This window comes from Lagopus leucura, unplaced genomic scaffold (assembly GCF_019238085.1).
Source record: "Lagopus leucura isolate 7727_CA_CO unplaced genomic scaffold, USGS_WTPT01 Super-Scaffold_100050, whole genome shotgun sequence".
Lineage (NCBI taxonomy): Eukaryota > Metazoa > Chordata > Aves > Galliformes > Phasianidae > Lagopus > Lagopus leucura.
The window spans coordinates 96,899-109,949 of NW_024962296.1; the positions used below are offsets into that span (position 1 = coordinate 96,899).

General features: G+C 41.4%; 1 protein-coding gene across 10 annotated transcripts in view; it reads right to left on the minus strand.

Annotated features, from left to right (window-relative positions):
* Nucleotides 1-13,051, minus strand: part of DOCK3 (dedicator of cytokinesis 3) — a 192,402-nt gene that overhangs the window by 21,927 nt on the left and 157,424 nt on the right. For all 10 annotated transcript variants that reach the window (XM_042885449.1, XM_042885453.1, XM_042885452.1 and 7 more), the window contains 6 exons: nt 12,561-12,709; nt 7,411-7,497; nt 5,705-5,809; nt 2,324-2,465; nt 972-1,138; nt 331-417 (listed from right to left, as the gene is read on the minus strand). In XM_042885449.1, the coding sequence (XP_042741383.1) occupies nt 331-417; nt 972-1,138; nt 2,324-2,465; nt 5,705-5,809; nt 7,411-7,497; nt 12,561-12,709 (737 nt within the window). The remainder of the gene's footprint in view (nt 1-330; nt 418-971; nt 1,139-2,323; nt 2,466-5,704; nt 5,810-7,410; nt 7,498-12,560; nt 12,710-13,051) is intronic.

A 13,051-nucleotide genomic window follows, 5' to 3' on the forward strand; every position in this document is an offset into this window, starting at 1 on the left:
TTTCACTGCTAGAAAATCAGCTAAGTTAACAAATTTCATTGTCAGTAATATTCTATTTCAGGTCATGGAGTTGTTGAAGACATGGTGACAATGCAATTATTTAATCTTTTTGGCACATTCTCCTTTACACTGTCACGTTCACCTGAATAATTCCCCTGGTTACATTCAGCAATTATTTAGACTAGGTGATATAGAAAGTACATACTTAATTGCTGCTAAACTGTATCATTTTAAATGGTAAAATTTCAGCCAAAGGAGTTTTCAGTCATCTGCCCTGCACCCTTAGTAAGTCATTGTTTCAGACCTCAGTGACAGAATTATGAATGTTACCAGTTCTCTTCTTTCCACTTCAAACCAACGGGAGATCCCAGGTAAGCTGTGAGTCAAGGTCAGAGTGGTGCGTTCAATCCACAAGCTCTGCAGAAAGAAATTGAGGGATGTGAGACACAGAATGAATCACAATCACATCATCTATACTCTTAGCTACAAGGGAGGGCAAATGTAAAAGAAGAATATATCAACCTCATAACATACAGCATAACATAACCTCATAACATACACATAACAGTAACATACAGCAGTATGCCATGCTGATAATCACTTAAATGCCAGAAAATAATTCAATATGTTCTAAAGCAACACACTCAGCATTTCAGTCAACTCTCAGAGGTTGAGTTTGGATACTAGTTCTGTCATGGGAACCAAGAAGACATTGTGAACATCTACGATCATAAAACAAGAAATCCAGCCAATCAAAAAAACATCTTACTTTGAAATGCATTTCTCCTGGCACTCCAGTGACTTACCTTTAAACTGCAAAATGCTCAGATGTGAAGCCACCAGATTCAACAGCCACTTGTTACTGATGTCTGGCCACCAAATCAGGATTACTTGAAAGGCTACATTAGCATAAGCTAACAAGACAGTATTTGCCTTATTAACACTTAACGCAGTTTTCTGCCTGCCTGTACCTTAAACTCGTTGTCCTTGTCCTTGGGGCCCTTGTGGAAAGGCCTGTCATAGCGGAACTTCCGGATGTTATTGACTCGGTAGAAGCTCTTTATGCGGTCAGGGACGCGGTCCATCTGCAGCACATCGATGCTGTCGGGGATGGGAGTCACGGCATAGATCTGTAAATCTGCACATTGCCTTGTCAAAGAAAGCCATGGGACACTGAACAAGAAAGCTGCCTCTGCTGCAGAAAGAAACAGCATATGCTTCTCTTTGTTTACCAACACCCTTCTTTTGCACACGAAACAAGAGGACACAACACCAGAAATCCTCAGGGTGCCTACAAAGCTGTAGTACCTTAAAGCCAAATCAAACAAAGCAAGACACCTGAGGATGCACATATTTTCAGATGTCTTACTACATTCTATCTAGATCAGCCAAACGAGCCAGACCCTATTAGTTCTCACTCAAGCTAGGTGCTTCACTTCTGCAGGCACTTCAATAAATCTTTGTGTCTCCAGGTATACAGAAACCTAAATTTTTAATATTTACTTTTGGTAAATTTCATCCTTTGTCTGCAGGCAGACATTGTCCTATGTTCATCAGGGCAGTTTAACTGCTGTAGTCTTACTGTTACAGACAAGGTCTCTTGTGCAACAAGTGCAAAGAAACTAATGAAAGTAAATATATAAACAACCCTTTCTGTCTGTAAAACTATCAGTGATACATAACATTGGAGAGTGAAAAGCATATCATATGGAAAATGAGTGGGAAACATCAAACACTTAATGACAGTATTCTTAAGGTTAAAGTCCTGCAGTCCTGTGCAGTGCCCTCACTGGTGTGGCACAAGCCAAATGGCAGTGTTTTCATAACTAAAATCTCCCCGGGTCTCTGCAGCCTCATCAGTCATAGTTCCATAGTTCCATCCTTAGGATAGTTCCATCCTTGAATGCACAAAGCGTTGTATTGGGTCCATTAAACTGCAGTACTCATTAACAACGAGAAGAAAGAAATTTAGAGCCATAGTTATAAGGGAGTTCCACAACTTAAAAGAAAAGGAGACTACAAGAAAAAAAAAGCTGCAGTTAAAAAGACAGTGGAAAAGAATACTTTTATATCTGTTCCCAACAACACATTCTCCAAGAGAAGGTATTGGAATGTACATTTAGTGAAGTAAAACATCCCTTATGCCAATGCTGCTGGTAAAGGTGAAAGGCTGGATGTGATCAATCTCTCGCCAATCTCTCGAGCATGGCCTGCAATACTCCCTGCAGAATAAAAGGCAACAATTCACTCCAACAATACAAAGAATCAGTCGATGTCTGAGATATGCAAGACAATCAGTACCAAAGATCTCACTGAAGGATACACTGGGCATCGCACTGTAATATAGAGTCGTCTGGGTGGTTCGGATGCTGCATTGCAATGGCTTGTGGGAACTCGCTCAGCATCCTCTGCTGAAAGGCTTCCAGCCTCTCATAGTCGTGGCCCCGACACACATATTCTTTGTTCTGCAAGGACAAGCATAAATGAATCTCCGTTAAAGTCAGGTTAAATGCAGTTGACTGTTACCTCACTTTAAATTTTACTGCTTCAGAAGTGACAAAGTCAACAATCTGACGTCACAATAAAATGTGCAGATAACATGGATGATATATTCTATTTCTTTCTTTTTCATTTCATTAATTGATGAATAAGGAGACCATTCTACTGCTCCCTCAACAAAAGATACCTTTGCTCCCTACAAGCAAGCATCCTACAAGTCCTATAGTTTTGTCTTATTTGCTTTTCGGATAACCGAACAGGGAGTACTATTTAATCAGACTGTAACGAAATGCATCAAGCAAAACTTAAGACTGGGTCACAAACCTTGTTCTGCGCTGCAAAAACTGCCATCAAATGCAATTTCCATGAGCTGGGCAAAAGTCTGAGGATTTCACAGAACAGGGAGAAAGACATATTTAACAATTTACCAGCTATCTTCAGAAAGGCGTGATAACAAACCTCGCAAACATCATTGTTTAGTCACTATTGCACTGTCACACCCATACAATCAGCTCTGATCACGTTGCTGGAACACTGCTGTCTACAGTGGAATAACAAGGAGAGCCTCCCCAAGAATGGCCACTTAGCACATTCCACTTCAACTCTAAAAGCACTTTCCTCTTGATGGACAACATTTCCTCTCTGCCAGTGATGTAAAGTTTGCACTTAAAATATACCTCCTGAGGCATTAAATCACTTGCTTAGAGTTCTTGGATGCTTTTGAACCATCTTGAACTCTGACCAGCAGGTGACAGCGTCTCTATAGTGCTGAGTGTCATAAAGTGCCTTAACTATATTACCACATAATACAACTTCGACTGGTGATAGCATTGCCTGACGTGAGACTTATCACAGCAGGCAAATCTCTAATCCTGGGCGTTCTGACTCATCACAATAGCTATTGTGTATGCTATACAGGGAGATTTTTCTCCTTCTTAATAAAACAACAACAAAAAAAATTCCATCAAGCAAGAAAGTTGCCCCCATTCTATTTCTTGCAGTCAAACAGCTGCAGCATATGCTGTGATTTCTTGCTATTAGCAGAATGAAAGAGAAACTGGCAAAACCTGTTCATAAAGTTTAGCCAAGAAGTTTAGCCTTTGGGCTTGTGCTTCATCTCTAGAGATGAGATCTCATGGTGGAAGCTGTGATGAAAACACAGTTCAGTCCGTAATGGCCCAGCTTTGCAGCTATTATTGATATCTGAAGGTGAATCTCTTCATGGCACTTACTGCATTCTGTTTTAATTTTTGATTGCAGCAACTAAGGAAACGGTAAAGGCTATAAATAAAGTTCTAACAATAATGTCCTGAAAACACATCAGGCCAGATTTAATAGACTCTTCACATAGAAGGCAATACAAGATCTCAGCACACAGCTTGTTAGTCCTTACTTGAACTTTTGGTAGGAAAAGACATGAGCGTTCTAATATATTTGTGTAGGGAGGATAGAAAGAGATGCAGGTTCCACAGTGACATAAGCGATTTTTCTAGACAAAGGGTCTACAAAACTGCAGATGTGGAAGGAAGTAGCTATTTTCTGTCTTAAACTATACAACAGTAGAAAAATTAAAAAGTACATGAAGTTATTTCATCACTTTAAATCGCTCTTGTATCCATTTGAAAATTTTAAATCCACATAAATCTTCTTCTTCTCCAGAATAGATGCTGTGGATCTCTTTATAGTGTGATCCATGCAGATGCAACTGCTAATGGGCTTAGACTGTGCTTCGCAATGTGAGCACTGCATGGATCATCAGGGAGAGGAAGGAGGAGGGTGCATTCTAACGAGACTGCTATGTTAGTAATCTGCTATCAGAAGCACTGCTACTAACTGCAATTGCAGAACTAACAAGGATTATAACTGTATATGCTAATGTTTGCTGTTAACATCTCCAGCCAAGTTTCCATACAGCACTTCACAATGGTGCAGTGTAAGGCCAGGCAGGGTCCACGACAGAACGAGGATGCACAAGGATTCACTGACAGTACTTCTAACACAGGAACACTTATGTGCCATCATGACTTGCTTGTCGTTTATTTTCTGCAACATCTGTTGTTACTAAAAAAGAAATCATGTTTTCTTGGGAGCTCTTCGGAAAAGGGGATCTTCACACTGCAACACTCTGCATTCTTTCGCGTGCTGATCTAAAATGCTGATTGAGGCTCTTGCTTCACCTTTGAGTATAATAATGCCACCCATTGTCCATTGATATCCCACCTTGATTATTTACAGCATGCCTCCACTAAAGTAACGTAATTAAACACCAATATTTTAATCTCAGCTATAACAAAGCAGAGGGAAGTTTAAGAAGGCAATTTTCAGAATGTGTACCTTATGAAACAAAAATGGCAAACAGTTTTGCTTTGCTTTTTGTAACTTATTACTGTATTACTCAAGAGTGGTGCCATCTCTTGTCAAACTCTATCTTTAAAGAAAACAAAAAAACATGCTGCTCCAGCCCCTGAAAGCATGCTGCAGGTTAGCTTGGCCTGTCAGACCAGATGGCATCTGCCATCAATGGTTGGACTAGATGATCTTATAGGTCGTTTCCAACCTTGTGATTCTATGATTCTATGATCAATTTTCAGGCAGCTTTTCCAGGTGTCAGATTATATTCCCTCCTTACTCTGAACCAGAAACAAGAAGCCGTATGAACAAATGCCTCATTAGGAAGATAAAACATTTTCACTTTTTCAGTGGATCTCAGAGCCTGCTGACCCTGCGCACAGCAGCAGACAGTAAGCTCAAAGTGAGGACGTGCACAGAGAAGCTGATGGGCTTTCTACTTAATACAGGAGAACTTTTGCTGTAGAGAGCAGAAGAGTGTCATCAGTCTCTTACTAGAATCATTCTGTCATGTGAGATGTTTTTAAAAGTGTGATAATTTGAGATAATGAAAGTTAGTTGAAATAATGACCCATCATCACTGCAATAAAGAATTTTGCTTAATTACAGAGGTAAATTTTGCTGACGTGAGATTGCCAGAAATACACATAGGCGTCCGTCAAATTTCTGATCCGTGTTCCTAAGAATATTCCCAACCAACGATACCCTTCAGACCTATCAGAAAGCTGCTTCTGCTTACGCAAGTGTAAAATATAAAATGAACAGCAGATGTCGTATCTCCACAACCAAAATTCAGAGCTGTGACAGCTACTCGGAGCCCAGTCCTGCTGTCACATTTTGTATAGCTCTGGCTTACCCGCAGGAAGAATGGGAATTTTCGACCATAAAAACCAACTCTGAAGAATTCCGGTTCCAGGCGCTGCTGTTCCATGATATTATCATAATAGGTGGCTTCCATTTTCTGCGGAGGAAAATGACAGCTGCTATCAGACTCTTAAAACTGCACTTAAAACATGAGACTCTCAAGGTGCATTACAACAAAACGCTGCTCTTGTGCGTACACACTTTTTCTTTTAATGAGAATAGTGATATTGTTTTAACAATTAAGATTATTAATTAAATGGTCCATGTGGTGGAGCAGACCATAAAATCACCCAGCTCATTCTACATTTTGGGAGATGATGTATGTCTTTTTTCTGTTGCATTTCATTTTAAATAAAACAAGTCTTGCACGTAATCTTCTGTGCACTGCAGAACTAAGGGCCAAGCTGAGACTCAGGCCTGTGCTTTAACACCCCACTCCCCACAGCTCAGAATCTATACTGCTGTCTGAAAAATTGTACCAATTCAATTGGGTTTGCCTTAACTGAGTTGAGGAGAGTGAAAAAGGGCAAAGCATAATTAAATCTACTCCAGCTCCGTACACCGGTAAGTTTAACACGGAAGAAAAAAGGAGTTTGGAAGGAGGACTTTTATTCAGCCCCAATTATTATTTCTATGGCACTGTGCTGGCACTGCATCAGGAGTGGGATTTCAAACCCTCTTGCCAAATCGAGTCTCTGAAACGCTCACAAGGATTTCATTATATCCAAAAAGATAGCTTTCTAAAGAGAAGCACCAGTTTGATGTCATTGCTTCCACTGCAGGGAATCCTCACAGCAGCTTTGACTCAGAACACTGTGCCAAGGCTTTCTTCTTGGCTTCACACACATTACCTCTTTTGTAATATGGAGAAAGACCTGAAGTCACTGTGGGAACGTGTTAAGTGAGATGGACAGAATAAGGAAAACTTTGTGCAATGGGGAGAAATTCAATCCAGTTCAGGTCAACACAGATTTAGGGATTCTGAACAGAAAATAGATCATGTACCTGTGAACAAAATGATGAGTTGAACAGGTTCCATTGCTGAGCTGAAACAATCATACTAGCCCACTGATTAAAGCCAATTAAAAAAGAGGCAAAACAAACAGCTAATTTACTGATGTGTCAGTGTTTCCTGCACACCAGAAGAAATGCTCAAGCTGTCCTATTTTAGATGTCTTTGCAAATTCATAAAGGTTATACACAGCAAAACTTTTCTGATTACAGCAACAGTGCCACAAATCTCTCCCAACTTGGTTTTACCAGGGCATCACATCTTTGAAAACTCACAAGAATGCCATAAATGTTTGCCTTTTCCATTCTGTTTTTCCCTTTCCCTCCTCTTAAGTCAGCTGAGGCAGATGGGTCCTGGATATTTTTGGAGTTAAAATGAAATATCAATACATTAAAAAGAAAAGGAAGAAAAAAAGGATGTTTTTTGCAAAAAATATATGTAAAACAGGCAATTGCAGCAGCAAGTCAAGATTTCCTCATCTGTTGTCCATGTTCACTGCTGACAGACCTAAGAATTACCCCAGTGGGCCCACAACACCACTGAAAAGAACCCATGGCAAGGGAGTTATTTGTGGTGCTGGGTTGGTTGGTTGGTTGGTTTGTTTCTTAAACTGAAGGTTTTCTGAGAAGTTGGCAGAATTCCCTACTGGATGAGAGTGTGCTAGGAGAGGAACTGCTGCCACATACCCGAATCCAGCTGAGGCTCTGGTAGTCGTAGAGACTTTCGTACTGCATGGCCAGCTCTCTGCACAGCGGGATTCCAAACTCCCAGCTCTGCAAAACCAAAGCAAATCACACTCACAGCGACCAGTGTCTTGGAATCAACTAACAGCCAGCTGAGAGGAATACAGGAACTCATTTTAGGCAATTCATTAGGTATGAAATGCCAGGGTTTAAGTACAAAAATGCAATGTGATGAAACAGTTTCCATGAACATCAGATTGATTCTCTTTGAGATGGTAATGAAGGCACATATCCCACTAAAATTACACGCATGCTCTTGCTAAAAGTTCACTCAGCAGACTGGGAACTTCTCTGGAGAAATACAGCTAACGTTTTCTTACTGTTAAATTCCCCTCCCACCTAACATCTCGGTTTTCTTCACTCCCTGAAGTACAGACTCCTCACAGCTGAGGCCCCTCATAGAATCACAGAATGGCTTTGGTTGGAAGGGACCTCAAGGATCATGAAGCTCCATCCCCCTGCCACAGGCATGGCTGCCAACCTCCCCATTTCATAGCAGCCCAGGCTGCCCAGGGCCCCATCCAGCCTTGAACACCTCTAGGGACGGATGGGGGCATCCACAGCCTCTCTGGGCAGCTGTTCCAGCACCTCACTATTCTCTGTGAAGAACTTCCCCCTGCCATTCAACCTAAATCTTCCCTCCTTCAACTTCAAACCATTTCCCCTTGTCCTGCAGTTATCTCCCCTTTCCAAGAGTTGATTCCCCTCCTGTTTGTAGGCTGCCTTTAGGTACTGAAGGCTGCAATGAGGTCACCCCACAGCCTTCTCTTCTCCAGGCTGACCAAGCCCAGCTCCCTCAGCCTGTCTTTGTAGGGAAGGTGCTGCAGCCCTCTGAGCATCTTTGTTGCCCCTCCTCTGGACCTTCTCCAGCAGCTTCCTGTCTTTCTTGTACTGGGGTTCCCTCCTGAGGCTGCTCCTTCCTACTGAGAACATGAAACCCTCAAGCAATGGGAAACAAACACAGAGATACAGCATGCTCAGAACTGACACGCATTGTTGCACTGAGTATTTGTATCCAGAACTGAAAGTAAAACTCACTTATCTTACATTCTGCATACAGTGAGTCTTTTCTGGCACGCCACAGCCACTGCCATCAGTAGTAAGGAAGAAAGAGGCTGAGTTTGGGCATGCAAACACATACAGGGAGAGGAACTCCCTTGTCACCTGTTAGCTTTTCAGAGAGCTCATTTTATGCCCTTCAACTGAAATCTCCTCTTCCTGCACAGACTGGAAATGCCTTGGGGGCTGTTTCTTACCACATTTATGTAAAGGACCTGGAAGCCCCTGGTCTCAGCTGAACCTTTATTAGATTATTTTTATGCATTACTGGGTTAACTTGCCTCTTTTCTTTTTAACTACAACTGTGTTGCAGAGAAAACAAACTTAACCTGTGAGATTATTAACATCAGTTTTACAAAGAGTAATACTGTAAATTATTGTTAATGGTAATTAACAGTAATGATGTAAAATAATAGTGCTCTGTACCCTTTCTTCACTTCAAAAAGAGAATCTCTGCACCATTTGATTAAGTGCAACGGGTGCCTTGCAGCGCTTCCCTTTATGCACACACACACAGAGCCTGTCCTAATAGCAGAGATGGGTTTGTTGTCCTCTGAAGAGCAAAAACAGTGAGTCTAAGAACTCCAATCTCAAAAGAAAGGATAAATGGAAAAAGCAAAAAGGAGAACAAAGTTCCCAACTCTTTATCCTCTGTGGATCACAAAAGCTTACATAAGAACTTGCTAAGTAAAAGATTCCTTCAGAGTATCTTTCACTTAGAAACAAGGAAACTTTGGAACAAGGAAACAACCTGAAAGAGCAGCTCACTGACTGCTTAGAATTAACTTGGGGTTGTGTGATCTCAAATTAACAGCATTTTCACTGTGGCTGTCAGTCCATGGCATACAAACAGATACTCCAAATTGTGACCAGCAGCATTATCCAGCTAAGTGCATTATATGCAAACACAACTACCCAAGCACTCTGCATGCCAATGGGTTTCAGAATAGTTACAGTATCAGCACATAGACTTTAAGTCTTCAGGTGATCCAAATTTACCCAAAAGAATAGAAAAGACAAATCTCTCCTATGTCACCTGGCCAGGAAAAGATGGCTTTTGATACACTGCATAGTAGCAGTTTCACTCCCAACTCCCAAATGGTATGCTGCTGCTAAAGCCTACATAATTCTCTAATCTGTCATCTGGATAGAAGCAGAAAGCTGACTGGCTTCCTTTCAGGAAGCTCCAGCTCTTTCACATGTACTCTCATACTATTCCTGTCATCCCAGCTCAGGCTTTCTCTCTTCCTTTCAAACAGATTTCAATGCAGAGAAATTCTAACATGCCAGCTGAATATTCTGTTGATAATGATGCAGCGCGTAAGTGGAAGAAACCCAACATACAGATAACTTGTTAGAAAGAGAGTCAGAGATATTTAACAGTAAAGCAGAACAAATGGACATCTGACTCACTGGGATTCCCCTTTTTAAAAATGGTGATGTTAATGACTACTGCCTTCACAGTGCAGAAATGGAATATGCAGCAGTTCCATGTGCTGCACAAATGCCACTTTCCTCTACAGCATCATCATCCTTCCCCTCTCAAATAATCTCCTAAGGTCTCCACTGTTACTTTCATTCATTAGTGCTTTCTCTTTTGCTGTCTGATCTGGTGGTATGTTCTGTATTACATTCTTCACTCTGAAGCAGGCTCATGAGAGATTTATTGCAGCTGTCTCCTATGACACCAGCAACTCTCATTTGTGATGCTGACTGCACACAGGAGGCACAGACAGAGACAATCACCATTTATGAATGGGAGCCTTTATTTACTCACTTCCCAATGTGCAGATTTCTTTTGGAAGTGTGATTCAAATTAGTGTGCACGAGATAAATTAGTTCAAATGCTTGGGATAGAGCACATGATCTAAAAATGCTTTGAAAGTGCAGCATTGGGTCTCTCACAGCATCTGTCTGAAACTGAGGAGAATGCACACCGTGGTGTTGGCAAGGGATCTGGTCACAATTCTTATCAAGAAAAACTAGCTCTGAACTGGGTAGAAGAGAGTTGTGAAGTTCTCAAGCTGCTGCTGTCCAGAAAAAGGATCTGTTAGGTTCAAATTGTCCCATTCAATTTCCTTCAACTAGAAAACCTTGAGTCTTAACGGACAAAATGACTGCTCACATCTGTGAATTAGAAAAAACCCTACATTTAAAGTTATGCACCTCCACATGGTCACAAACCGATGAGAAACACAGCGAGAAGGCAGCAGGAAGGAGCACGCAGAGTGAAGGGAAGAAGGGTCCTGGAGCATCTTATTGGAGCCCTGGAGCCCTGACAGGGCTGCTTCCAGCAATACTGAGAATGAGAGCTGCCCAGCTGCCCTGACCATGTGCTTGATGTGCTCAGCCTGCACGCCCTTCTGTTGTGCATGCCTTGTGCCCCCTGCTTTTCTCCCTCACTGCTGTGAGATCTTCCCATGAACAAGCATAGAATTTTTACACCTTCTGCAATGCTGCTCTGACCCTCTTACTTAATGAAAGATACCAGAAGCAGAATCAGAAACTATCTAGATATGCAACAGTATGACAAAGAGCAACACATTCCATTCTTCAGGACCCAGGGAGTGCAGAATACAATCTGCCAGGCACAAGCTAAGCAAACGAACTTCTGCCTCCTGAGCTGGTCCCTGTTACACAGCAGCAGCAGATCTGGCTTCTCTCTATTTTTCAGAGCCCAAATGACATACACACTGCTTATGTGGATTAGTTAGTCATTCAGCTACCATTTAAAATGAAGGAGGATTAAAGCACAGCCAAGTAACTCCAGAAATGCCCAGCAGGAAAAAATCCCCAAGAGGTTAATTAACACTCCAATCTGTTAGGAGATTTATAGCAAAATTAGATCCATCAAGTTTGTACTCACCTTTAACGCTTGTATGGATGGCCTGTTTGTCAAAAACACAGGCTCAATTTCTACATAGCCTCTTTATTACGCTTGGCTAAATCAGGTGGCACAGTACTGCCATATTTATATAAGTTAATAACTTAATTTTTTAAAGTGCAGTCTTATAAAGCTGTGAAATTTTCTGAAACTAAACAGAAAATCACATACAGTATTATTAGAGAAGATCAATTTCTGAGCCAAAAAAGATCTCTGGTAATGAATCACTCCCTCAGAAATTGGCCACTCCCTCTCACAAGCACAATCTGACTTCTCTGCCATGTTCTGCACAGGATGCCTCTGCCAGAAGCAAAATGGAATGTCAACCCCATATAAATGAAATCCCATTTCTATTTAATGCCACTTTCGCTGTCATCATAGGAAAAAGCAACCCTGAGGTGCACATACAGATGTTATCTCCCAGTAATACATGCTGGATGGTTTACTTTCCTGGAAAAAATATAACTCTGACAACATTCTCACAGATGATTTCACTTCTAATACTCCCCTCCAAAACAGAACACAGATACAAGCGGCTGCAGCACCTGCCTGCAGTGCTTCGAACAGTTACTCCTGGCAGGAAAAGCATACCAAATATAAGGAACTGAAATGCATTCACTCTTTTCTTGTGCAATGGATGAAGCTGCACATTAAGTGAAAGAAACTTTAAAATCACAGTGATGCTGAAAAGGCTTTATCTTTTTTAACTGTAGGATCTCCTACAGTTACTTCTACCTACAGGATGTTTACTTCAGGAGGTCAGAAACACAGCAAGTCCTAAACAGCAAAGGCAGCCATAACACAGCACTTTGCACACACTGTATTTTTTTAATATATAAATTCAGGAACTGGTGTTCACCAGTCTCTGCCATGTCAGGTGATCTGAGCTTTGCTTTAGGTAGGCTCCTGGTGGCCTACCTAAACCAGTTCCAAATGTTATGCATAATGAAATACCCACATCCATTTTTCTCATCTGGTTTTGGTTGTTTTTTTTTTTTTTTGCTCCAAAGAGCCAAGAAGCAATCTGTCAAGTTACTAAACCTTTTAGTATAAATTTACTTCCAGGCTACTGAACTGAAATGATAGCCTTGCAAGCTCTAAGTCAGGAAAAGGGAAGGAAGCTGCTGGAAGAGAGAAGAAGTTGGCATACCTTCCCTTTGTTGAAGTAATGGATAATCTTACGGCACAGACCTTCCTTACGTTGCCACTCTGACTGAGATGGGTAATGCAGGAACTCTCTCAGAGGTCTGTCCTCCCACTGAAGTAACTCACAGTACAAAAGCAAAGTAAATGCAGCCTCTGTTGGAAATGCAACCATTGAACACTGAATCAATGATGACAAATCTCGAATAGGTTAAAAGATCACAAGCTGCTTCTAAAACACACTGGAAGTTCTGATGTACAACTTGAGAAAAGAATTCAGAAGCATTAGGTTAACATTACATTGCTCAGTGGCTTAAAATAGCAGCACGTGGCTCCTTCTGATAAACCTGACTTTTAGGAACAAATCTGTCGAGTCTCTTTCTCCTTAGCTACTTGATTCAAATCCACAGATACTCAGATGTGCAACACACAGCTGAACTGAGCTGTGTAACACTGAGATGGGGCCTGCAGCTGTAAACACAGCTTGGACAACACAGA